The following is a 27936-nucleotide window of genomic DNA, read 5'->3' on the forward strand; positions in this document are numbered from 1 at the left end:
AGTAATACTGAAATAATACTCCAACTTCGGTTTCCCAATGATATTCAGCGATACAACATTCCCCCCTTCCGCTAAAGTAGAGTTACACATATATAGGAACAAAGTTATATATATATATATATGTATAGAATATATGTATATCATCAATCGTCAATCATTAATTTCCGAACCAATAATGAAACGTCCGCGTGTTCAAACGATTAGTACCGAAGAGAAGGTTCACCAGAGAGGTCCACTCTCATACTTCAAGTGCGACGATTATGTTCCTAACTCGTTAACGATCGCGACGGCAACTAATGAACGTCGTGTTCGCGTCTAAACGTCTAAATCTCGCCCGCGAGAACGAAAGTTTCGTGGGTATGTATTGGAACACTAATATAGATTAGAAATCGCGTCTCTCCCTTCTCGTTTATCGCGTGTCGTTGCGTTATCGCGTGCGAGAACGTGACGACGGGGTGCGTATTTCGCGTTCGCGTACTTCGCACGGACAGCCGAAAGGGTGGACGGATGGCTGCCGCGATATATACGAGGGGATCTTTCATTAAGTTTAAAAACGAATGAATGGACGAGTTTTGCCCTCCGATTACAAAGCGAACCCTGTCTCACCATGTATCACACTGCAAACCCGAGTGTGTTATTTTGACGCGTATAAGCTGAAGCTTTCTTCACGCGTTTCTTGTCGTCTGAAATCACGTCATTTGATGCATTTCGATATCACTTGACGCGTTTAAATGCGTGAAACAACGTGATTTAAGACGACATGATACGCGTAAAGGAAGCTTCAGCTTATACGCGTCAAAATAACACACTCGGGTTTGCAGTGCATGGATCGCACCGGCCAAAAACATTATTTACAGTCCTATTGCGGTCTATGATCGAGGAGGATCACGAGCTCGTAGGTGAATCGCGTGATTTTTCGCTACCAAATTTGAGAATAAATAATTACAAAAAGCTTAGAAAGAGAATATGACTTTACAAATGTGAGAATATTCTAAAGAATATTAAAATACAACACTTCGTAAAATTAAAAAGAATTTAGAAGCTCAGTAAATTAAAAATTATTAGAAGAATACACGAGCAATAAGAATAGTTAAGCTGATGCAAAATTTATCTTACGTTGTAAAACGATATCGCGATTTTCGTCGGTGTACGAGAAGAGTGGGGAAAAACGTATTAATCAATGCAAGACTTTGATGAATTAAAAAAGGAAATTAAGATAATAGAGTATTAATTGTCTCGTACATATCAAATTAATCAAGCTAAGTATGTGGTCTCGCACGGGGCAGAGGAGGGCACAGATCGTGATCTACCTCGACATGTTACTGTTACGCGTATTCGCATGCACGCATGCATGCACGCACTCACGCACGCAGACATACGCATACTGATCATTATGTGCACGCAATACACGTAAATTCCTAGCCATATTATAATGCATACATTTAATTCACACACGCGTGTAAATCTAACACGGTAAACGAATGCGCGTGCATCGCACACGTACGCGTTCACAGTAAGATACAGCCATGTATATTCATACACCACACATATACACACACATACATATACACATGCCACCGAACATCATCGCTATATGCATACACGCAATTTTTCCGCGCGGGCGTAATCGCACGCACCCGCACAGGGATGGGTATGTATAATATATATATAAAAGTAACTTCGTAACATACAATAAATCGTATTTCTGCGTTTGGCACACATCTCACCAACTATGAAATCCGTACAATTAGAGCTAGTTAAGTGCCTGCACGTACGTATACTTGCGTCAAGTATACGTGCACGTGTGTATAAATATATATTATATGTGTATATGTACCAACTCTCATTAATCTCTAATATTCACCGAGTGCGCGTGATCGTCGCGCACATATACAGAGCGTCGGTTTAGATGTGTACTTGCTTTCTCCACGTGCACTTTTTAGGTCACGAGAATAAGAAATACAAGAACGTGACCGAATATTAAAAATAATCACCGTTTCAATCATAGAAACGAAGAATTCTTTTTTTTATTTTATCACTTTAGGCAACTTACGAGAATATAATTAAGATCGACGAGTAGTTTATGCTACGTCAAATGTTCCACAAGACCTCGTACTTCGAGTATCGAATCGCAAGAGAGACGTAATTGTTTAACTAGATTATAATATTAACTAACTATATTAATATTAATTAACTAAATTATAATATAATTATCTGTGAAGATAATCGATCTCGTGGAAGCATCGAGGAAATTGCAAATCACGTGGAGAAATAATGCATCTGCATCGATGTCATTAGCGCAACTCTCTCGCCCGAATAACGGTGATACATATTTTACGTATGCTCTATGTATACGTGTATATATCTATCTACATTTAGACGTACTTTCCGTATAGTCAACTTTTAGTGCATAGTCGGCCTTATCTACCTCTCAAAAATTATAAGAGGAACGCGTATTAATTTGTATTTATTTATATATAAGTTTTATGCCGTTAAAACATTACGTTAACGTACGCCGCGCCGAACAAAGAGCAGACTTGGCAGGCGGACGTATCTGCATGGGAGTCGCACTCTCGCGAGCTCGTCATCTTCCTCTATCAAATCCTACCGGGGTCGGGTTCGCGAAAGCTCCTTTTCGACGGATCAGACCTCATTAACGCCACTTTCGTCAAGGGCGAGTAGTCGCAAGTACGACGCGTGTCTCGTTAGAGATAGCGCTAAAAACTCTGAAATCTGCGACAGTCGTACGCGCGAAAATTCGGGAATCTGGGAAAGGGTCGCGATCGACTGTATTTTTGCGATCCGAACGCGAAGCTCTCTTTTCTTCCGAGGAAAAGCGAGATAAAGAGAGATAGATAGATAGAGAAGAGGAGAGAAGGAATTACGATATCGTTCGACGAGAGCGCAACTCCGTGGACCCATTCAGAAAATCCGGCGCGCAGTCGGAATTAGATCGTCGTTAGGACTTCTTTTTCGCGTTATACGTTTTTTTTGTTCTCCCTTTGTTTAAATAATATATATCCACGAACAAGGCACTGCTCGACACAAAATTTCGCCGGATCCTTCGTTCTAACGCACCAGCGGGCGAAAGAAATTGTCGCGCCATCGAGCTTCCAGCGACCACGTTTCGGATCGCTTCGTCTTTTCCTTGAAAACGTCGAGTAAAAAATGGTCGGGGGTGCACTTTAGAATATTTCCGTAGGAGCTCTCGCGCGTTCCGGCTCATTCGTTGCGTCGAAAGGGTCCGGTGTTTAGGCTCTAAGCGGGATAGTCGCGTTCAACTTCTTCGTTTCTTTATGAAGATCGCTTTTCCGAATCATTCTCCTTCGGTCTTTCGGCATTTCTCCTCGTCTTCCGAAAAAAATCGCATAGTCGACGTTGGCGTTCTTACTTTCGAAAGGATGTCGTTCTGCAATGATCAATGAAGCAGTAATAATGTCCCGATTTTTCAAGAATACAGCGACAGCCTGATTACTTTGCATCACGCAGAGCAGCGAAATAATGGCGTGTTCTTGATACGCGTTTGGCATAAAGTTTTGCCTTTACGCGCATTTATTCCCTAACATTCCCTTCGCGTCTGTCGAATCTATTAATATTGCTGAAATGTACGCGAAAACCAGACCAGAGAGATTCGAATGCAGGGGGTGATATTATTCTTGACAGCTGCCATTGTATTACACTCGCATGAAATAGAATCAAACGAAACCGTTCTATCTCCATTGTGTATGCGATTAATTTCGATTAATTAATAACTAAAAGCGACAGAGTTCACCGAGAGTCGTTACTTCGAGTCGTGCGCCACGTCGAAGAGAGTGTTCGTATAACATCCACCGCGGCACTTCCTCTGTTCGTTCGTTCGTTCGTTCGTTCAATCTCAGAAGCAACTCAAGAGAATACCGCGCTCGTGCCGAAAGAGGACGGATGTAGGACGCAATTATTACCGTGAATCCCTTGATCAGTTTAACCCTTTCAGTACCTCCATGTTTCATATCAATGATTGCTTTTTTCCGGATGTTTTCCACAAGAACATTTTATTTCTCTCGACAAGATGCGCCGCTTTCAACAAATCTCTATTATTTGAAGCTACAATTGACGACAATATGAGGTTTTGTTTGCCGCTTAAATGAAACGTTGAGAAACGCGTAAGTCGAGCAGCCGTGCGTTCAGTTACTCGCACGTGAACATAGTACTGAAAAGATCAACGCGACACGCAACATCTGCATCCGCTCTCTTCAGGCATGAACGAGGCTCGACACCGTCGCGGAGAGAATCTCGCCCACGGGCAGATCGACGTGCGTTATAAAGGGAAGCACTTGGTCCGTTTCTGAGCAACGACCGACCGGCAGTCGACCTTAGAACCGAGGGTGAAATTCTCCGGCTTGACGGTCTCCTCGACGGAGATTTTGCCGAGTCGCTTCTTAACGCGGAACGGCGTCGACCGTGGCGATATAATCTCATAGAGATCGCTGGTCCGTCCCTGAACGTCTTCTCCCTTGTTGGGGCTGTTGATCTTCTGATCGATGGGAATGGCGATGTCCACTTCGGCGCAGTGATTCTGACTGGGCTTCTTCTCTGGCGGTTCTCTCTCTGGCGCTTCTATCTCTAGCAGTTCTTCCTCTGGCTCTTCCTCCGGTTCCCTCTCCGACTCCTTCGCCACGTCTTCCTTCTGATTCGTTTCCTCGGACGGTGAATTGAAGACGTCCGAGGAGTAGCTCTTGGAGTCGTACATTAGTTCCAGATCGGGATAATCGTCGGCCTCGGACGGCAGGTTCCTCGTAGAGGCCAAGGAGATTGCTCTAGCCTCCGGCTTCTGGGGTTTCTCTTCGTCGGCGTAGTCTAACGACAGGCACCTCTTTTCGAACAGAGCCGGCCCGTGTGATTTGTAATCGCTGGTCGCTTTGGTCTCGCTCGATTGACTCCCTTTGTCCTCTTGCTCTTTGCGATTCGACGTGACTTTGCCCTCCTCCGTGGTCTCCAGCGAATTAATCATTCTCGACGGACGGCGTACGCTGTTCTCGCGCTCTACGGACAGACAAAACTCCTTATCCGTTAGCAGAATGCGCTTCGGCATTCGCATCGGTTTCTGCTCGAGGTCCAAGTCGATCTTCTCCCAGGACGGAGTCTTCAACAAGCTCTTCACCTTGCGCAACTCCGTTAGCAAGTCCATAGTTTCCTGCGACGGTTCGTGGAAGATCCGCCTCTTCGGCCGTCTGATGGACGCGTTAGTGTCTGCCTCTTGATCATTGGGCTGATCGATTCTTTCTTGCTTCCTCAGAACGGATCTAACCGTGCCTTCTTGACTCGGATCTCGCTTTACCTCGGCCAGTTCGTTCTCCTTTGCGTCAGCCGCTGCAGCGTTTTCCGTCTTAGGCCCTTCGTTCTTCGAAATTCCAACCTCGAATCCAACCTCGAATCCTCCCGGTAACAGATTTATCTTCATCCTCTCATGGTGACTTAACACGCCCTGAGCAGCCAGTGTGCGTCGTTTGAAAGCCGCGTAACTCTCCGTAGGTATCTCCTGCAGCTTGAACTTGTCCTGCAGTTGCTTGAAGGACTCTCGCGTATACTCCTGGATACCACGACGAGTCGCTAACGAGTCTTCCGATGAAATCTCCCTCGTTCTTCCAACGTCGTCAGTTATAGTCCGTGAGGCAGTGACGAATGAGAGGGCGTCTTTTGCCAGCAGATTGTCCGACGAGATGCCTCGCCTTTCAAATTGAGTGTACTTGATCGATTTCCTCGTGTATTCGACCTTCCTCATATCCTCGACAATCAGTCTCCTGGTCTTCGTTGGAGAGAACAGTTCTTTCTCCAAAGTGCCGCCCCTAGACTCGATCTCGCGATCGGGTGAGACGCTCGAGATCGGCCTCTTGGTGGGTGAATTCGGCGTGCTGTTGTCGCTGCGAAAGACCTCGCGGGAACTCCGTAGGATTCTGCGACGGACTGGCGTGATCGATTCCTTCTTCGCTCTGCGCGGCGAGTTGTTCCAACTGTTGGCCTCGCCCGGCGATTCCAGACAAGTGGAGGATATGATCTCTTCGCTGGTGGTCACTCGGCACTTCAGCAACTCGACCACATCACTCGGTCGTTGGTTATCCACTTCTGTCCTCGACTCGCGCTCGTCGCTGTTCTCCGTCGGCAACGAGCTCGGGCCGGAGTCCAACACGTCGTCAAGGGACGAACCGCGTAGCGTGTCGCGGTGTACTTTCGGCGGAACCGTAGACTCCAAATCTTCGGTCTCGAACGAGTACATCTTCAGCAGGAACTCTTTACCCGATCGCCGTCTCTCGCACATCGCCCACGTTTGCGGAGTCATCGAAGATTTGCGTTGTACCTCTTCTACAGGTGACATTTTATGGACCTCTTTGCACTCGACGTTTTCTTCGATAACGACTTGTTCGATCTTGTGCCTGACCTCGTTAATCGTTATCTCGTCTTTCTTGATTACGTCGTTCGCCGTTATCTCGACGTTCTCAATCGTGACATTCGTACTCGTCTCGCGGTCGACTTCGTTCTTGCGCTCGGTATGTGGAGTATTGAAAGTGAATTTGTCCAGGGTCTTGGACGAACCGATCTTGTCCAGAAATGGTCTCTCCACAGCTTTGCTGGGTCCAATTTTCTCTAGATAAGGCTTGCTCTTGATCCTCGGCGTCAACTTTGCCAGGAACGGTCGGTCCTCCGTCTTCGAGATACCAATCTTCCTTAAGAACGGCCTCTTCTTCTTCTCTTTATCCTTGTCTCTCGAGACCTCAGACGAGCGATCACTCAACCGGTCGTTGCTGTAGTTCGACGAGTTATCGCTGCTCTTGGAGCGAGCCCTCTTGTTACGCGAATACGGCGTAAGCGGTGTCCTGGGCGTCCGCGGGGTGAGAGACGGACTGGGTTCTACGTTCGGGCAGGTCTCATCCAACAGCGCCATCGCATCATTCAGATCCATGTAAGCCTTCCGAGGCACAACCTCCGGTGGCGGAGGCGGCGGCGGCGGCGGCGGCGCCCTCATGAACTCACCCTCGATGCTACTGTTCCTCGTCGAGCCGTTCAGGTCCAGCCTGCCGTCGACGTACAAGTACGAGGGGTACGAGTTCCGATCACCCATCGGCCCCGGTAACATGTCCACCGTCGTCGGATAATTCTCCAGATACCAAGGCGTCACGCAGAGGTCCTCCGGTCTCGTGGCAGGACTCTGCGGCGTCCCGATGCTCTTGCTGACGGCACCCTTGCCACCACTAAGAGTCTTCTGCTGTTGCTGTTGTTGTAGTTGATATTGCTGCTGCTCCTGCTGGTCCGTTCTCACGCCGCTGCTCGACGACGACACCGCCGTTCCATCCGCGCAAACCGACACCTCGTTGGATGCGCGGCTGAGAAACGGCCTGCGATAGCCGGAACAGGTAGCAAAGTGCGGCGGCGCCGGTCTCGCTGTTTCCACGACGACGCGACCCTGGGCACACGGCACCACCGGCTCTCCGTCTGCCGGTGCCTCCTCCGGGGTCAACGGCAGTGCCGCCCCGCGACCGAATTCGATGAACCACAGCTCGTCCCTCAACTCGTTTTCTCACTTCTTCTCGTTCATGTCTTTGTTCAAGTAGTGCAATACGTAGTGCAGGACCAGGTCGTAGCAGTATTTGTACTCCGTCTGAGAAAAAGAAACGGAAACACACCATATTTTCCACAAGCTGGGCTTTCCTGTGCCTGCGTACAGTTTTGACAGCTTGGAAAATGTCAACCTCGCCATGTTGAATGACCTCCGCAACTCCGACTTCTGCCATCGGGCGATACAAAATTTTCATCACATCTCTTACTTTTCCGTCCGAATTTAAGCAGCTCGGGAAAAAGTAAAGAGCGAAACGTGTCTCACCGCATGAAATTACGAAATATTATAATTGGAACAAAATGGAAAACAATTTGAAAGAGGTATTTGGACAATGGGAAAATTCACGTGAAATTTTGGCAAGTTTCATTATAATTCCGTTGCAAAACTTGTTCTATCGTAATCTGAGCAAAACGCACCATATTTTCCACAAGCTGGGGCCTGTGCCTGCGTACAGTTTTGACAGCTTGGAAAATGTCAACCTCGCCATGTTGAATGACCTGTTCTATGCACGCGTTGGCTGCACAATAGACTCCGCAACGACTTCTGCCATCGGGCGATACAACCGCTACCGGCCCGTAGTCCGTTCGTTGCCTCCATCTCTCGACCATATTCATGAGTTCGACTAAACTGTTGGTGGAAGTGGGCACTTTGTGGCCCATCGGCCAACAAGTCAATTGGAACAATTGCACGGTCTTCGGCGGCGCCTTCACTCCCGCCATCAGTTCAGTCAACGAGACGATCTTCTTGTTTATCCTGAAGACCTGGAAAATACGATCCGTAAACTCAAAGAGACTAATCAGACTGCGTGCTTTTCGCACCGGCATCGTACACGCGCAGGCTTTTGGGGAAATATTGCGGAAATTCGCACGTAAGGCCGCGAGAGTCTCCGAGAGAGTCGCTCGACGTCGTGGACGTCGTAAAATCCCTTTCGGGAGATTGAATCTTCACGAAAATCACGAAAATCACACCCTTCTCTCACCCAGGTTTTTATGTTGGTGTAATGATTGTGGCTGATGTGGTCGATCGTGAACACCGGGCCATATTTCTTCGAGTGCCTTCCCTCCGGCCAGAAGGTGGGGAAATTTGTCGAGCCCTGAGGCGGCACGCACAGCACCACCACTGCGGCGCATTCGTAGTCGTAAACCAAAGACCAGAATTCGCCGCACGTGTGCCGAAGAGGCCATTCCGTCACGATGTATTCCCTCGGTTTCGTGTATCCCTGCGCAGTACGAGTGGAGATGAATGTCTCTATAAAGAACTTGACAACGATCGGCGAATAGATCCCCGAATGTATCGATCCGTGGGGCAATACCTTCTGTGTTTCCGGCATTTGTCAGTCCTCGAGTCGGAATGATCGTTAATTATTCGCGAGATAACGAGTCAAACCGCACACGTGCGGGCAATGTGCATTGGATTTGAAAAGGCTGAAGAATGATATAGTCGGTTCTTATTATAGTGAATAATGTCTCTTTTAATTGTCGCGGTGACGAGACGGCGCGGCGACTGCACGCTTTATAAAAAAATTTTGTTAAAAGTTTCACGTTAATTGAAGAAGATAGTCTTTGTGTACGTGTGTATATACATATATGCGTGCGTGCGTGCGTGCGTGCGTGCGTGCGTGCGTGTGCACGTGAAAAATACAAGGAGCGAGCTAAAGATAAATGAGTTAAGTGGGTGATTTATTTCATTGGCTTACGTCCACAAAGACGGCGTTTATGTAATCCGTGAAACTGTTGCCCTGGAAGCTGGTGAGGTACGGTCGAAAGTTGTCCGCTGCAACAAAAGACGGGAAATCGATTTGTGTACGCGAAGAATGTCTGTTTGTCGGGACCGTCGGTCGCGGGCGAGCACGCGCGTTCCTCCTCTGAAATGAAACTCACGTGGAACTACCAGGACGTCTCTGTTCTTCTCCCTGTTGTCGGCCCTGTGTCCACCGGCACAGTCTCCGATCGTGAAACGCGGCGTCTGCTTGCAGATCTGTTGGTACTCCCGTTGATACTCGTTCATCTTGGTTATCTGATTCTTTATGCTCTTCTGCTTCAGTCGTTGCGACAACTCCGCCACGGGAAACCACGATGTGCCGCACACCACGTACTCCTCCAGCGTGTCGTATATGAATTTGTACTGTTCCTGCGTGACGAAAAATGGACCTGTTAAGATTAGAATTTACCAGCGCCGCGCGAATGCACAACTACGAGCCAGCTGCTAAGGCAAATAGGCAACGAGGGAGATTAACGATGAAAATTATTTCCTACAGTAATTATTATGAATTGGCTGAATTACTCAATACTACAATATTTGAATATTGAATATTACAAGTACGTTTACTACGGCTAAGAAACGATTCACCATAGATTAGGTGATTATTATTGAATATAATCGTCAATACAAATTACAAAGACAGACATAATTTTCATCATATCTGAGGCGTGAGAATTCTCCGATGTACGCAGACATTTTGTAGTATTCGATTGATGTTGTACCAAGTTCTCGATGAGTCCTCTTCTGCTCTGCCTGAGCTTCTTCAAGTAGCCAAACACGTCGAACGCGTCCTCCTCTTCAGCTAGTTCCATGTTTGCGTCTATCGCTAAATATACCCCCGATCGTCCGCCTCCGTCGCTTTGTGTCACACAAATAAGCAAGTTTATTATCCGACTTGCGAGTGCGAATTTGCGCCATTCACGTTTACATTGATAATTGAAACGAAAGTCTCCTTACTTGCAGTGAACGATCATAGGCCCGGGTTCGTTTGTTATCGTCGATCCTACAACCGCTCGTACTCGACGTCTAAATTCCAACACCGCGTTTCCGAACGGGCACGTGTGCGAGTGCCACTCTGTGTAATGAAATTGCAGCAACGTCCTTTCCTCCGTAACCTCCTGAAAGCGTTCGCGCGACGAAAGTTACAACGATTATTTTCAACGATAACGATCGTTCTCTCTCTCTCTCTCTCTCTCTCTTTCTCTCTCTCTCTCTCTCTCTCTCTCTCTCTCTCTCTCTTCTCCTCTCTTTCTCTACTCTCCCTTTCTACCCCTTTGTATTTTATCTCCCGCGTCTTATTTCCGCGCTCCGCTATAATTCTATTTCTCTCCATTTAAAAGGCGCGAGCGGACGAACGTTCTCTAAATTCGCGATTGGCGCGGAAACGCGGAGAATCGTCGCTTAACAAATTAACGGGGGCGCCTTTGTTGCACTCCTGCGCTCGGGCCGAGTTACCTCGCCGTGGAAGATTACTTTCCAAGGGGGCGAGCAGCTTCTCCTACATATTGTTATCGCAACAATGCCGCGTTAAAGCCGACAGTTGCAGTCGCATCTTGGGCTAGCCGGTGCTGCACGTTGCGGCACATTGAGGCGCTCCGTAACGCCTCACTCGCACTTTGCTATTCCCGGAATGGGGTTACGGCTCCCTTCCCCCCTTTCTATATTAAATTTCGCCCGGCCGGTAAATCTCGAGAGTAATTATTCCGTAGCATCTGCCTGTACAGTTCGTGCGCCAGAGAGTCGCGCACGCCGACCGGTAAGTACGTATCCCGCGCGAGTCGTTAATAGTCTTACGCGGAAAAATGCTGAGCACGAGAGAAGCGACAGGTCTTAACGAAGTGTCACGCCTCGCCACTTGCCACTTTCTCGTCACGCTATCTGTCTCGCATGGCTACAAGTTATGCTGTCGTTAGCGACGATAAACGTCCGCGAATAAACGATAAACGCGACTGTTTGCGATCAGATTACCGTACGAGGATTACCGTGCGATCGGTTGCGACTTCTATTCAGAGTGAAGACTCGCAGAAGCGAATTAGAAAAAAGATATGTTCGAGGATATGTCGGATGGACGTTAACGGGACCTCGTGTTTCCATTCCGTCTTCTCATTCAATACACGTTTGTCTCTCAGTCTATTTTACTCGTATACGTATAAAATAAAAATCTTTCATTATAAAATAACATCGAGTGCAAGCTAGAAGAATAACGACCCGTTCTTGGCGCGACGCAACGTGCAGCTTAAAAAGAATATAAAGTCGAAGATTACAGACACGGTCGGGGAAAGAGGGAGGGAGACGGTCACGCGGGGAAGCAGCTTTAAAGTCCGGGAGGAGATAACAGAAAAAAGGCTCAACGAGAGGACTAAGTAACGATGCCGGTGGTGGTGGAATCAGATCCGAAGCGGCTCGGAAGAGCTTTAGAGAGTTCCCGCAATTGTCGTTCTTCGTTCTCGCAGAATAAAAGTGCAATTAAATTAGCCGGCCGTAATGGCTCCTCGAGCGAACTTATCGCGACCGTTTATATCGCAGCGACGCTTTTATGTATCGTTTCGCATTCAAGCGGCGGCCAGCAAAATGACGGAAGGCCGATACGAGCTGGCTGTACGGTTAATTTCGCCAACTTTTTCACCAAGTTCAGCTCACCGATCATTTTCCGCCTCGCGACCGCCCGCCCCGTCCGTTCCTGGCAGCGCTTCGAGATCTCGCTACTCCGGCACGGCCGGGGACGGGGACAAGTTTCGAGTTCGCATGAGTTCGTCTTTGGTCGCCAGTACCTACTGTATTATCGAGTTGTAGTCTCTACTTTACTTGGCGCGAGCGTCTCGCGCGAACGGAAATTTTCCGGCTAAAAAGAAGGAGAATTCCTAACGATCGTCGGGGACGCGGGATTATCCGGGATGATCTTCGCCGACGTGGCCGCATTCGAGCTATTCTGATTTATTCAGGCCTGGATGTATACACGAAAATATATTCCGGATATATTCACGGACGATATCCACGGCGGATTTGCGGCGTCGTTCGCGTTAACGATGACAAATGCGAATTTCTTTTCCCCCGCGAACTCGCGATTAGAGTCCGAACCTGCCGTGTACGCCACTGCGTATCGCGGATCGATCGGCGCGCGAAATGGCAACGCGTATTCCCGCCTTCCTTGCAAATATTGAATTTATTTGCGTGTTTGTTCAACGCGCGCGGTACCACGTCACTATGTGCGTCGAGAGCTATTAACCCGAAAACAGGTTTGTTCGAAACAAAAAGCGAAGAAAGGAAAAGACTTTCGCGCTCCACTTTGATCCCAGATCTCATTTAAATTCGATATCGCGAAAGGCGTAGCAAGTCCGCGGCGTACACAACAACGTTGCAGAAGGGAAGATGGAAGAAGAAAAGATAACAAGAAAGAGAAGTAATTCGCGGCGGCAATAGTAAAAATGCACTCACGTCGTTTTCGTCCTTCTTGTAGAGCTTTATCGTCCTTATGTGAAAATTGGCGAGCTCCTCCTCTTTTAAAACGGAAACGCCGATCCCTCCGTACTCCTCGTCTTTGTCTTTGCTCGCCGGCCAATACTGCACACACATCACCTGCAAAAGAAGGGAACAGAGGGAAAGTATGTGTGAGTCGCAGTTGAGAAGCATCGGAGCGATGTAAATCAAGTATTTATACAGTGGACTTTAAGCTTAAAGCTGACACTAAGCTGACTCGCGGTCAACGTCATCTCGCGCGCGCACGCGCGCGATCGCGCCACCAAGCGCCAAAGAGCGCTCTTTGTGCGCTGCTGTAACTTTAACCGGCTATTTTTCGAGTCCCCCTCGCTGTCTTTCTCCCCTCTTTGGCGCGTTTTATTTTTTATTTGCAAATGATCTTTCCCTCGACGACTATTTACCCTAATAAAGTCAAAGGTTTTCGTGAGCATAACGATGCAGGAAGCTTGCTCTTGCCAGACCATCCGCCAGAATTCCGTCACCGTGTTCTCCATAGGTCCCTGAGTGACGATGTAAGCGTTCGGCTTCAATATACTCTGAAACGCAGTATTGATATCGACCTGTAATTGTACGCCTCGGTGCGCCATTAATATTCGCCTTAGTCTACCGTGCGAACGGAATAAGCAGTTTGCGATCGCGCTTGTCACGACGCGAGAGAGAGAGAGAGAGACGCGAATTCAGATTTCAGCGGTCGACGCCGACGGAGAACGGAGAACGGGGAGAACGGTAAGCGGCGAGCGCAGAATCGCGTCCCGCGATTTTGGCTTTTGCGCGGGAATATGCAAATTCGCATCGTCCACAATTGCATTACATGCGGATCGGTTACATGCGATTCGGGCAACGCGATTTCGAGCGCGCTTCATTTGCCAAAGGCCTTCGCGCGTGTTATTCGGTATATGCAATACTTATTTCTCTCGCCGGCTGTTCGATCGTGATGTATACTCACATCTACATAGGAGGCATTAACGTAATCGGAATCGGGCTCGCCTTCTATCGTATCCAACACTACTCTATTATAGTCATCTAGAAAAAAAAAGACAGAACAGAGAGGGTAGAGTACAATTTGGTACACTGCCGCGGTAGAATCTTGCGCCTGTACCGCGCATCGGAAATAGATCCTCGTTAACGAAACGGCGCGCCGTTTGCGATCGCAGCCACCTTGTGACCACCGTGATTTATTTTCACCGTCGCGAGAAAGTTAACTAACGAAAACCCGAGGAACACGGTCGTCGAATGATCCCTGAGACACATTCAGCTCGCCGACGCGACGCCAAGAACGTCGCTCGAGATTTTCTAATTTCCTTCTTTTTTCTGACCTAAGCATCTCTAATTATGGTGATGACGAGTCGTCGTCGCGTGGATTGCGACGACGACGTGACTATTTCGAAAGTGTGCGCGCTCGTTCTCGCGAATAATTACAAGTGGAGTAGACGCTTGTTACGCGGCTCTTCATCTTTCGTCTTTCGTCGTCGAATCGGCGTTTGATTTCGTCGTGCGTGCCGTAATCAGCGCGATTCTCTTCCGGACGGAAGAAGAAACGGGGGCGTCCGCGTGACGATATAATAAGAAGCTGTCGATCGACGAGTACCTACACGGAATACACCTTTGATTCTGATTCTTCTCTTTGTTCCCGGGCTTCGTGGCGTGCCGGCACGAGTGCGTCTCCACCTTCGTCGCCGTCTGCAACACAAGAGAGGCGTGAAATTGAAATTGCAATACCATAGTCCGAAATTAGTGAAATAACGGGACGCGAAGAAAGTTCTGGTGACCTGAACTCAGCGTGCCCTACTCAGCGTAAACGCGGACGCGCAGCTGATTACGCTTCACGTTGACCGTAACCAGCCATGCGGCCGATGTTGCACATTTAACGACTTTTCATTATTACTCGTAACCGAAAGAGATTTAATTACAGACATTACGCTACGTCACTGGACCGTTATTTATCATCGATATTCTTAGCATGGATATATTGGTAGCGACGGATCGTCGGATCCGCGCGTCCCAAGCACAAACCATCTGTGATGAATCGGAGATCCGTGCGGAGTTACACGATTAAAAGAGTAGACGGAAAAAGGACGACGGATCTCCGCGAGCAGACGAACACGCCAGCAGACGAAGTTCTTAAATATGAATTTCTCCGGCACATTAACGACTTATTTCTGCAATAAAGCTGATGGTTAATTATGCAGGATAAAAGTCCGCTTAGACTCTTGTCAGAGGCAAAAATCTTATCGCCCGACGGAAAGTTTCACGATAACCATATTGCGCAAGGCAGTTTCCGCCGCAGATAGCGCGGAACTCGAGCTTTCTCGTGATTAAATGCATAGAAATGCATAGAAATGAGCTCGATAGTTCTTATTCTCGCGCGTGCTCCCCGCGATCATCTTCGATTCGATCGGAATTATGAGCGACGATTGCACTTTCAGCGCGGTTAGTATGAGCGTTCGCGCGTATATGTACATGATACACGCGTGTGTAAAAGCATACACGCAAGTTTCCGCGTAGTTTGCCTCGGCAACCTAGCGGTAGCCTGCAGCGTTTGACATTCGGCAAATGAGAAAAGTTACGCGACAACCGCGTTCTGAGCACGTGTCGCATTATTTGGCTCAACTCGGCGGCTCATTCTCGCGCATGTTTCTCAAGAGCTCGTCTCGTCTCGGCGAAGCATGCTCGTTCGAGCGATCTGTCATTATCGACTTTTGCACATGTGGTGCAACTACACCGTAGGAAGGGAAAGTAAGATAAAGATGGAGGAGCGCTTCGGTTATAATAGTTATCATTAGCGTCTCGCTGGTTGATTGAAATCTGGTTAATTAATGCGGGCGGTCCGCATAAAAACGCGTGCGCGCGCGACCATCGGCCGAAAGTTTTTCACATATTCCGTTAGCGCCGTTCACGAATACGTATGACGCTTTATTTTTCGTCGGTATTTGTCGAACATCGGCTACCTTCATTTCCGATAATACCGGGCAGGTTTAATTTAAAAATCACGCCGGGATGATTTTCGCGTCGCTGCACCGGCCGGATTAAAATTCAACAGCGACCGTCCGCCGCCGCCGCCGCCGCCGCCGCCGTCGCCGTCGTTATCGCCGTTCTCTCGTCCCCTTTATTTTCGTCCTTCTTCTCTTCGCCTCCCACCCTGCGCCCTCCTCGTCCTTATCCGTAGACAGTTCGCTAGATTTTCCCGATTATCGGGAAATAATGGCGTCCCCCTTCGATGAGACGCGAGGATCCGCGTCTCGTTGGCCATTTTCGGCCAACGTATAAAAAAGGGAGGACTGCTCTCTCGTGAGTATCCTTCGCGATTACGGACATTGGAAGGAACCGGTGCCGCGAGGACATCGGATACCCCGGGACAATCCGTCGGCGTATAAACTGCACTCGAAGCCCGGCATACGTCGTGCATACTGCACGAGGGGCACGATGGTTAAGAGCTTTCTCGTGTCGTCGGTGGTGAATGTGCTCGCTCTCGACGTATTTAAGAAGCGCTTATCGCGTGTCGCCCGAATTTTTCGGCAGGCTCGGGGCTATCTCTTTTAAAGTTCCTCGAGACGTAAGACTCCTTCGCGTTACCTCGTTCGACGTCTAAAACTGAGCGATCAAAGCTCAGAGCGTGTTAGCTCAGAGAAAACAACGTCGAACAACGTTGGAACTCATTAAGCGAAGTCGCTGTCGGATTTCTTGCAGCGAGCTTCGACGACTTTTCGTGCGGCCAAAAGTTCGCGTTGTCGTAAATACGACTCATCGGTGCGGCTAAATTAAGCGAACAGCGAGGATCATCAGCCTGTGAGAAGAGCAACGCGGTGTGTGTCAGGTGCTTCGGTTTTGCATAAACGTGTTAGACGCGCGCGAAAAGAGCCGCGCGGCTCATCGAAAGGACATTTCCTCTTGACGTCCTGTGCGTCCCGCCTTGTTTTATGAAAATATGGAAATCATAGAGCACGACGCGCCCACGCGAGAACGTCTAAATCCGATCCATTAGCGCAGCTGACATTTTTCAGAGCAGCGCGTAGACGGGGGACAAATGTTTCTTCTCTCGCGAAACAAAGGATGTAGATCGATTTAACCCTTCGGTGGAAAAGGACGTAAAAGAGCACTAGGTAAAATATGTAGATATCAGTCGCGACCCCTTGTGCTTCTCGGTCCACATCCAGGCGTAGAGCAGGATAGAAACGCGTGGCGATCTTGTCGAGGCCGCGAAGAAGAGAACGGAGATCAGACCGGATGGATGTCGTTCTCTAAGGCGTTGCAGTTAAGAATCCAATTGCGTCTTATCACCGGCGCGGAGCTCTTTTATTTCCCTCGCGCTGCGTGCACTTTGCATAATAACGGAAACAGTAGCTCGGAAAATACGAGCGCTCTGGAAGGATTTCGCGACCTTTCACAGCAATACCTCACTCACAGCGATACGCGCTCAGCTTTAACATTTGTAATTATACACGAGCAAGTCCCTCTTAATTTAATTATAAACAGATATCGTTTCAAAAGTCGAGCGGCTTGTGTGTAATCTTACGCATATCCGTTTTAAGATCATTTTGAGAGGAACATTCGTCTACTGATGAGCGAACAGTTTGTGGCTTATGATGTCTCAAAGTGTCTTAGTCGAGCGCGAAATCGAAATTTCGGCCACGTTTAGTGTTTGAAATGATTGCGAGAGACTCGAGTGGCTTAGGACGACAAGATGCCAGTGTCGTCTTATCACAAGATAGAAAATCATATTCTCGCGGTAATGCGACTTAGTAGGTCGTCGTCAGTCGAACTATCTCGGTTATAATCGAGCGATTATGCATTCGCGAGATTTGCCAGTATATCTTCGCGCACCGCAGAATTCGCCTCTTGAAGCGGCCATCACCACGAGAAACCGATATTATCCCGCCGAGTCGCGATTTCTCGATCTATTCCTGAGAGTGTAGCTTTGTCTCTTTGGCTGTCTGCCTATCCGCGAGAGCGCCGTAATACCTACAAGTATGCCTACGCGCAGCACATATGTACATAGAAGCAGCTACGTCACGTACTTCCGATGTATGTACCCATCAACGTGCAAGCAAATAGACTTATCCCGTCATCTAACAAAACAATCTAACAATATCGATCAGTGTTTGCCTTCAATTCCAGAAGTATTAGAAAATATTTGTAATACGCTCGCTTGTGTGGTCGGAAAACTGCGGTACTTTTTCAATTTACAATCGCATAAAGAAATCCCATTTATTGAGTCGAGTATTATAAACAGCGCACCGACGAAAATGGCAAATATATTTATTTTTTTCGAACTCGCGGAAAGAGTCGATAAGTTGTTTGTTAGTCAGAAACATAGACTACATTATATTAACAACAGGAGAACGCACATATGTATATATATCAAATTAAACTCCTTTGTAAAATACTGCACATGAAAATAGATTTAAGAGAAAAAAGAGGAAGAGAGAGAGAGAGGGGGAGAGAGAGAGGAAAAGGAAGAGAATGCAAGTTATTTATGATTCGACCCAATAAACACAATTGCGCGATTGAGCGTACTCTCGTACGGGCGAACGATTTTCCAATTATAAGATTTAATGGGTTATTACTAATTTTTGATTATTAACGATCGATAGCACATTGAAACGAAGAACACTCGTGAAAGTTGGCGAAGTGAAAAAAGCGAGAGCCCGTCGGGACGAAGAGAGAAAGAGAAAGGTGACCAGAGTTAGATGAGTAGGGAAATGGGTTTTACTCGGGTCTCACCTGAAACTCCACCCGGTATAGCACCGGGTATTTTCGGCGTAGCTCGCACAGCTTCGGGAACTGCGAAAGCTCAGTCGGCGCGGACGGCAAGGTGGTGCTCATGCTGCTTCCCAATTCCTCCGTGGCTGTGAAACAGACGGAGAAAAATTACTGGCTACTATCGGGAATGCTGCTGTTAACGACGTTATTCGTAAATTATTGGTCGAACTGTATTCCATAATCTTCCATTTTCTTCCGAGCGGTTCAAGCGCGCGATAGTACCGGCCATTCTCTGGCCAGAATGCTTAATACATGCTACGATCAGTAAGTTCATTCGAGAAACTCGTAACGCACCCGGTTATGCATTTCCTGCTTTGTATTTGCAATTTGATTCCCGTGACTCCGTATTACCGTGTTACGCCTCCAGCAAAACCGAGGAAAATCGCGAAAAAGGCCAATGCAGCCTCCGATCTACGATAACCTCGTCCCATAGATGAGCGCAATGTTGCGATGTTGCACACGGATTTAAATACAACGATCTATAAGGAAGGAACGCGCGAGTGAATGCGAGCGTTTCGCCGGTGAACTGTGAATCGCTCGTTCGTCCGTCGCGATTTCCCGTCGTTCGCAGAGAGACGAATCTCTCGGGGGTAGAAAGACGAATGGAAAATGTGGTAAGCCAAGATGCGGTAAGCCAACCGGAGAGGACGAGACAAACCGCTACTTCACTCGAGAAAATTTGCAGCTGCTTGTCACTCCTTGCACGTACACGCACACATACGTACGTACGTAGGTATGCACGATCTCCTGAGACACGTGCGCGCACCACATTGCTACTCGTACGGCCACGTACATGTGTACCACGCTCTCTCTCTCTCTCTCTCTCTCTCTCTCTCTCTCTCTCTCTCTCTCTCTCTCCCTCCCTCCCTCCCTCTCTCTCTCTCTCCTCCCTCTCTCTCTCTCTCTCTCTCTCTCTCTCTCTCTCTCTCTCTCTCTCTCTCTCTCTCTCTCTCTTACTATCTTCTACTTCCCCATCGAAATTATTAATCCACGGAGAAGCACGAAATCTGAACTGCCTGGTTGAATATGGATATTAACGTAACGATTTCCGACGCTCTCGTAAAATTTGGAGGTAACTTTCAGAAATTATCCTAATTAACTCTCGCCATTCTGGTACAATAAAGTCGAGTGTGTGATTAACATTCGGGAGAACTACTGTAATAAGGATCGGCTACCTCTTGATTCTTTTAAGCCGGAACTATAGGGTCGGAAGCGTAGGAAGTAAAAATATTCATGACTCGCAGAGCGCTTCATGTCGAAACTTTGATGCTACATTACTCTGACAAATTCCGTCGAATTTGAAAAATCATTGGAGAATCTAGAGCTATAAATAATGTTATACAACCTATTGGCCTATTCTGATGATATAAATGATCATTTAATGTTATTTTTTTCATATTGAATTGTCTAAAAAAAGACTTATTTTGGAGTTATTTAATATTTATTTACCTCTATGGAAGTATTTATCTGCTTCAAGATTCTGTTTGCGTTTTGTATTTATTCTTAATTTCAATAACAAATATATTTCATTTCAGATTATATTAAACTCGGATTATATGTTCACTCGGATTATGTTAAATAATTTACTTAAGGGGATTGGAGGGTCAGATTGCTGAAAAATCGTGCTTGTTTTTGACAATATTTTGCGATGAACTGAATAAATGTGCAAGAATGAAAATTTTAGGTATATTTATGAATATTTATGAATTAACATATGAAGAGTAGAAACATTTTGTTTATTAACAAATACTCATATAAATATACGATATATATAGCTGAAATATACTCTCCTTTTTTTTTTCAAGTTGTTGTTTCTGCAGTAATATCTCGGCTCTCGGTGGTCCGATCAGAGCGAATTTTAGCTAGAAATCTTAAGGAGGCTTATCATTATCCGGTGAAACACTACAAAAAAAATCGAACAACATTAACAAAATGGCAGCTATTATTAGGAAAAAATTCAAATTTTTCAATTCTTTTACAATAAAAAAATTAATATCTCGAAATGAAATATTTTGACGGAGTTGTCCATGGTTCACCTGAGAGCCAAATGAACAAATATTATTGCTTTAAAATTTCAAATCGATACGAGGCTTAGTTTCGGAGAAATCACTGCAAAAAGTTGAACAATAAAATTTCGAGAGAAACGCGTTTAAAATTTAAATGGACGTATATTTATATGATTATTTGTTAATAAACAAAATTTTTCTACTCTTCATATGTTATATAAATATACCAAAAATTTTCATTCTTGCATATTTATTCAGTTCGTCACAAAATATTATCAGAAAACAAGCACGAATTTTCAGTAACCTGACCCTTCAGTCAGATTATCCCTTAACTCCAAATAGAATATGTACAATAAGCAAAAATTAAATAACCTAAGCAATATTAATGGGTTTAATATGTTTCTTGTTAATTTTATTATTATTTATTTTTCTGTTGCCGCTGGAAATGTACATATACATATTAAGATTATTTGATTCAACATCTTTTATAGGTCATTTTGTTGTACCATCGCGTATACTAACCCATAGCAGACGTACAGATACAAATCAATGAGGAAAACGCATGTTAATTAACGCGATGGCGTCGAGAGACTAATTAAACATGCCAAGCGCCAGCGCCAGAAACATTTTGTTGCAAATCGAACACTCGGTACGGGGAAATACACATCGTACGGCAATATCGAAACGATACGCAAAAACGCTACGCATACTGCGTCAATCGCTACTTGTCCCGCTCCACCATTGAAAAGCCGTGTGTTGATAACAACTGCGCGGACCTTCAAGACGGTCAAAGCTACCTACGTGCGTCACGTGTATTTTCCGAGTATTTTCAGTACGTTTCAAACCGCCGAATGACATACATATCGCGAGCTGCGTGTATCGGCTTACATTATCATTTCCCTCGGATGATTACAATATTTCATCGGCCATTGAAATATTTAATCAAGCTGTCGTAATCAAGCTATCGCGTTATTTAACACGTGTGTCTTTGATTGAACCGAGTACAGTATTCTCTACGCGAGTGTTAGTGCCACGACAGAGCAATCAAGATGCTGAGTTCAGAAATCAGGATAACGGACGCAAGACGTCATGACGAGGACAACAATACATCATATATTTCCAGGTATATCGAATCATGTATTGTACAGGCGATATTTAACAGAGGTTTTAACAGAGAATTTGACGAATTTATCGAGAGTAAAGGAATATCGCGCTCGAAATTGCGCTCAATATTCATAGTCTTTCATCAATTGACAAATAATTGTAACTTCATGAATCTTCGATTATTAATCAACATATATTTGTGCTTATTATTTCATACAAGAAACATTGATCCAAATACCAGTATAACGGTTCATGAATGCGAATCTGTAATTAATTATGTTCCTCATTAAAGAGCCGTAAATAATTTACAGCTATGAGTACACTAGCCTTAGAATCTTATGTAAATTTCGCAAGTACTGATTTTTATGTTTAATAATCTTTTTTAGGCCGCGAATCCAATTTTGTTAATATGTGCCAGTACCTAATTTTTCTTTCTGTTTAGTCTCGATATTGTGCCAAATTGAAATTTATATCATTATTGATAAATATTAATTATTTAATGTTTCATATACTCGATTTGTAGTTGAGTAACTTATATAATTATGATACATTATTGACTGAAATCAAGGATAAAACTAAATTCAGGGTAGAATATTGAGAATGTAATTGAAGAATATAATCGAGTATATTAAATAACTGAATATCATTGACATACATTTTAATGTACAACCAAAGTTTGAACTCGAGTATATAATAATATGTGGTCAAAAAAAAAGGAAAAGCAGAAAAATTAATCATATTTAAAATATTCAAAATAGTCTCAAGACACGAAAATTTATGTAAAGAGGAGTTTGTTGATAATTTCCGATGACTCGTCGCGTGTTGCCTCCAGTCATTTCGAATTGGAAGTGATGAATTCTTGCTATTGACAGTCAAAACGTGAAAGCAATTTACAGAACTTTGCTGCAATGTTGACGTCCAGCACGCGCATACGCGATGATTTGCTCGCAGCTCGCAAATTCTCAACCGCGCGTAATACCAACGTTTGATACGTAGATTTCACAGTTGAAAACTGAATCGATTAAAAATATGACGGAAGTCACTCGATAATCTCGATAGCTCACGCGAAGAATGTCGATCGTTGTGAAAGGAAAAAAGCTGAAAGCGAAATTCATGTCCTGTTGTACACGTGCACTCTCGAACATGTGCACTTTCGATAAGAGCATCACTGCGTGATGCTCTTATCGAAAGAAAATAACTAAAGCAGCATCGTTAAGATAACTTGTATTGTGATTCTACGACGATGCTCTGTGTTTGCCCGCGAATTGTTTGGTCTCTAAATCGAGTCCCGTGCGAGTCCTCGCGCGTATAATAAGAGCAGTTTAATAAGACCGAAATTAATTCTAATGCGACGTCCAATAAAGCGGATTGGGTTCTCCAATTACCCGGCATACTTGTAGGTATGTGGTGCCAGCTGTACGTGTATGAGTGCAACAGCCTCATTACCTTTTGTCTCTTCCGGCTACAAGAAACTGCGCTTTGCACACGTACACGTAAACAGCAACGCGACTGTTTCAGTCCTCTGTCAGCTTTGGTTCGTTGTGTTAGCGCGGTTACGACGACAATACGAAAGACATTCGGACTGTGTCTTCGACAATATGACGATATCACTCGGTCCAACAGATTTGCCAAACAATCGAAATAATTTGAAGCTCGAATTTCCGGTGTGCGAGGATATCAAATATTTTGAATACCCTTTCCTGGACGAGGAGAGACGGTCGTCGTTACGCAACAAATTTGAGAAATGCACGAATTTGGTGTTGCGTGTTTGTTGCGCCGTTGTTTCCTGTCGGAACGGTGCAACATGTACGGGAAATCGGTGTATGAATAACGGCGGCCCACCACACTTCTCTATGCCGAAGCATAGGGAGGTAAATGCGCGCGCGCGCGCGCGCGCGTTGATGGTTGTTTATCAGTTCGAATTTATCGGCAAGGCATATCTATTATTAGACGCATGTATACACACGCACTCGCGCATGCATGTATATCACGCATCGAATCAAGTTTGCCTCGTCGTACGCGATATCTTGATTAACAAGGAATACGTTGAATACGTTGTTACGATTGACAATCTCTCGAGACAGGCACGATCCTGCGATATGAAAGCGCGAATATAAATTTAATATCGAAATCGATCAAGTTCCCCGTATAATGGTAATGGTATATACGCACTAATGAAACGAAATTAAAATTAAACGTCGCGTGGTTCACCGAGAGATAAATTCGACGCGTCTGCCTCGCGACGTAGACACGCGAGCTGCTACAAAATCGCAGACATGATTCACGTTCCGTCAAAAGCGAAGTTCATCGAAGAACTTCTCGTAATCGTCACGCAATGTCTGCGCGAACTTTGCCAGAGAGCGACGTACCCGAGCGGGCAACGTTTCGGAGATTCCGACGAAGCGAGCTCGGTATTTCTTTGAAGCTATGCATGTCGATCGACACAAAGGGCAAACGTGCTCGTTTAAACGTAGCCAAACCGAAGCTGCTGCGATCATTTTGAAGCCTGGACGGACAGGTCGTTCCGAGGAGGAAAAGTAAACTGGGTTCCAACACGACGAAAACCATCGCCTTGACACGCTTCGCGACGAGGTGACCTTCGTCGTGACACACGTGTACGGCCGAGACGTGTGCGACCCGGGGAATCTAATTAGATCTTTTCGTATCGCCGTCTATCTTCCGCTTCCTCGTCGCGCACTGGCCCCCGTCGATATCGTCCGAGTTAATTGCCCTTCTTCGGCTTCGTTACCTCATCGTCGCTTCACCCCTTCCAGCTCTGGGACACCCCTGCGGCGATCGCGAGAGACCGATGTTTTATCTCGCTCTTTTTCTCGCCGCAGCTGGACGAGCAAATTTTCATTCGCGCGCGAGACCTCTCTAATTGGCCCGGAGATGTGTATTCTCGCGATAGATTCTTCGACGAATTTCGAGCGGATGCCGAAGCGATGAACAAGATTTACGACGTTGCTATTTTCGCGCGGACCTCGGTCCGTTCAAGGGGAGACTCCTCTCTTTTCAACTCGGAATGTCGGAATGCGGTGTGTTCGTACGACGACAGGAAATACAGCGCGGAGCGTGTTAGTGTTTAGCCACTCTTCTCTTTCGTGTCTGAGCATTGAACGTATTTTTAGTCACCGGACTTCCTCTGTTCCGACAGCAGCCGGTCGATCAGGCAGCCAGACGATGACCCTCGCTTCGAGCCTCACTTCGAGAAATCGTATTCTTCGTGATAGCCACAATGAATTCCAGCCGGCCGATTTCGCAATAGCTTTCCAAAGGGTTTCGCCATGATTACATCGGAGTGATTCGAGGGCAACTCGACCCTTCGCAGTCGACACGTGTTAACGTTAGCTTCTCGCAATCTCTCTCTCTCTCTCTCTCTCTCTCTCTCTCTCTCTCTCTCTCTCTCTCTCTCTCGCGCGCGCGCGATCGATGGCCGCGTATTTACTTGAACATATCTACTTAATACCGTTCGCCTCTATTTATCACGTGGAACTGAAGAGCACACACATGCTCTTCACACCGATCGCGAGCGACAACGACGGCGTCGCCGTTGTCGTCGTCGATTTCGCGGGAGAAATCTCGGTCGACATGTCGGTATCACCGGCCTGCATTTTTTATCCCTCGCACGTCCTAAATTTCTTACGCTCTAAAGTGCTCCTTTATCGATGCGAACAGATGGAAGCGAGCGGGCGATGCGTCAAGCCGACAAATAGGAGTTGCAGAGAACGTCTCTTACATCGCGCGCGCAGTAAATTCGCCGTTAAATTAGACACATCAAATTGGATCTTATGAATCTGAGAGTATCGAAACGGCACCCATGTCAAATGCGATTAACTCGGGCAGACTTGTTCACAGTTAGGTGCACGATTTCAGCGAAACGTCATGAGAACGAGAGGGAGAGGGAGAGAGAGAGAGAGAGAGAGAGAAGAAAAATTTCTCTTGTTACTTATATGAATATCCACTTAAGCGGCTGCGAGGTTTTGTTGCTCGTTCACGGCACCGCGGTCTAATTCGTTCTAAGAAAAGTTCTCTCCTATATCATTTGCGACTTATGAATTTCTCTCCCTTTTTCTCTCCCTCTTTCGCTTCTTTTTCTCTCTCTTTCGTTTTACATAGTGATTTCAATTAAACGTTTCGATCAAATGCACCGTTCACGCACAAATGTTTCTTTTATTGAGTGGCCGATATTCGTCCCTCGTGGCGAGGAAGCTCCACCTGCGCATTATCAAACATTCGACGCTCGTCGTAAATTGCAAACCCATATAATTTTTCCCGGGCAATCTGCAAAGTGCGGCGGTTAATTAACGAGAAACTCGATCCCACGCGCGCGTTATCCGGCATGTCTCTGCGCCCCGCGGCAATTGTTATTGTCTTGTCCGATCGATCGGCAGAATTTGAAGCCACCCACAGGGGAATTACAATGGCGACTCATTATGGCCTAGTCACCCCGGCAATTAGGCACGAATCGTCATTTGTCGTACGCGCGCACACTCGCCTGCATTATATTGCCGTATCAAATCGTCATCGTTCGCCGATTCCGTGCCTCATGATGTCTTGCGCTTACGAATACAATGGAATCAGAATAGCGTGTGACACGAAAAGCGCGTAATCACTGATATCGTAGGCGAAATCATGTTAATTTCATAATGACTACGCGACTCTCTCTCTCTCTCTCTCTCTCTCTCTCTCTCTCTCTCTCTCTCTCTCTCTCTCTCTCTTGCATTGCGTATTAATTTCCTGTCACGAAAGAGTATCTGATTGACAATTACCGAACCGAGTTTATAACTGAAGTTTCATATTAATATTTCGCGCGATTTAATTTTGTTTTAATAGAAGTTGGCATATTATTCGTTGGCGATTAATATAAAAGATTATATACATGTATAACTAACTATTGTCCCGAATATATCGAGATATTTTCCAGCAAATCTTTCCACGTCTCTGACGTTCTCATCGATTAATCAGGCGTTACGCGTCACGCGTGCGATATTTCGTAATAGCCGTCGAAGAAAATACTGTGAAGATAACAATTCTAGACGCTTCCGATTTTGTGTGCGGAATTTGCGGAATTTCTTCCTATTATAGTTAGTATTTCTATTTCTCCACTCGATCTCTTTATGGTGCTCGTTAAGTTGATTCGACGGAAATAGATATTATTGACTGCGGTATTCGCCGGGCGCGTACAAAGGTGACTCTTATTCTAATACGTCGTGACGATACAGAATCCTCTCATCTAATTAGGATTATTAAAGGACGCGATTCTGGTCTACGTAGGAGTAGTAATGCGTCTAATTGATTTATGTCGCGCTACCTTCGCAAATCATCGGCTATTGAAGAGGAGATTTATTGCAAGGAAAATGCGAGGCAAAGCAAATAGACGAGCCCGGGTCTGTTATCACTAGGCATCGAACGTAATCGCATTGACATAAAAAGGAAAGGATGGAACGTTGCAAACCTAACTATGTTGCACCACCCTCCGGTGGTTTTAATCGATCTTTTCCCTACCTTCCTCCAAGGTAGCTCTCTTTATTGACGTAAGGGATCGAAAATACACGCGGCGAAGGATTTCGCTATCATCGGTATTCGGTTCGAAAGGAAAAGACGCTGATTTTCCTCTCGCTTCGTAAGGGAACAACGAGGCGGACCATTCGATCAGTCGTTTCGGGCACGCATTTCCGCCCTTGCGTTTCCGCGGAGTCCTGTATTTCCCTGCTCAGAAATATTTCTCATTTGCGAAATTTCCAACCGAACATCGCGCGCTGCTTGTTGCGCGAATAATAAAACACGAGCGAAAAATAACGCAAATATATATTATCCGCCGACGTGTACGCGGTTAATCAAATACACGATATTCATATGTGGGTGCGTGGGTGAACATTGTGGCATAACGGGGCTTTATTTTGCGTATTTGGCGGAAATCGAAAACTTCGTTGTCAGGAAAATTCGAGTACGCTGTGTTCCGCCTGCTGCTCGTTCCTTGCGAAATTTAAATTTAACCCATCGTCTGCGCGGAAACAACGCGATTTTCGCCGAGTAATGCAGTCGGTATCTGCAAGCAGTAACGTTCACTCGTCAGCCTGACATAAGACGATACTTTTCAATTTACATCAGTCGATGGTGCAGTTAGGTGCATTCGCTTGATTTCGCTCTCACGCAGCGTAGATTACTCGGCAAAGCGTATTACAGCGTGTTGTGCGTATAGCAGCGCTGAGAGAAAGAAACAGAGAGCGAGAG

At 46.1% G+C, this 27936-nt stretch overlaps 1 protein-coding gene across 2 annotated transcripts in view; it reads right to left on the reverse strand.

Annotated features, from left to right (window-relative positions):
- Positions 1-7442: 7442 nt before the first annotated feature.
- Positions 7443-27936, reverse strand: part of Ptp36E (protein tyrosine phosphatase 36E) — a 79985-nt gene continuing 59491 nt past the window's right edge. For both annotated transcript variants that reach the window (XM_019845601.2, XM_011156220.2), the window contains 12 exons: positions 18551-18675; positions 14422-14509; positions 13776-13852; positions 13231-13365; positions 12788-12928; positions 10310-10470; positions 10075-10210; positions 9472-9721; positions 9288-9364; positions 8571-8810; positions 8008-8352; positions 7443-7633 (listed from right to left, as the gene is read on the reverse strand). In XM_019845601.2, the coding sequence (XP_019701160.1) occupies positions 7553-7633; positions 8008-8352; positions 8571-8810; positions 9288-9364; positions 9472-9721; positions 10075-10210; positions 10310-10470; positions 12788-12928; positions 13231-13365; positions 13776-13852; positions 14422-14509; positions 18551-18652 (1833 nt within the window). In that variant the 5' untranslated portion in view covers positions 18653-18675 and the 3' untranslated portion in view covers positions 7443-7552. The remainder of the gene's footprint in view (positions 7634-8007; positions 8353-8570; positions 8811-9287; positions 9365-9471; positions 9722-10074; positions 10211-10309; positions 10471-12787; positions 12929-13230; positions 13366-13775; positions 13853-14421; positions 14510-18550; positions 18676-27936) is intronic.

The sequence above is a fragment of the Harpegnathos saltator genome, unplaced genomic scaffold (assembly GCF_003227715.2).
Source record: "Harpegnathos saltator strain DR-91 unplaced genomic scaffold, Hsal_v8.6 scaffold117, whole genome shotgun sequence".
Lineage (NCBI taxonomy): Eukaryota > Metazoa > Arthropoda > Insecta > Hymenoptera > Formicidae > Harpegnathos > Harpegnathos saltator.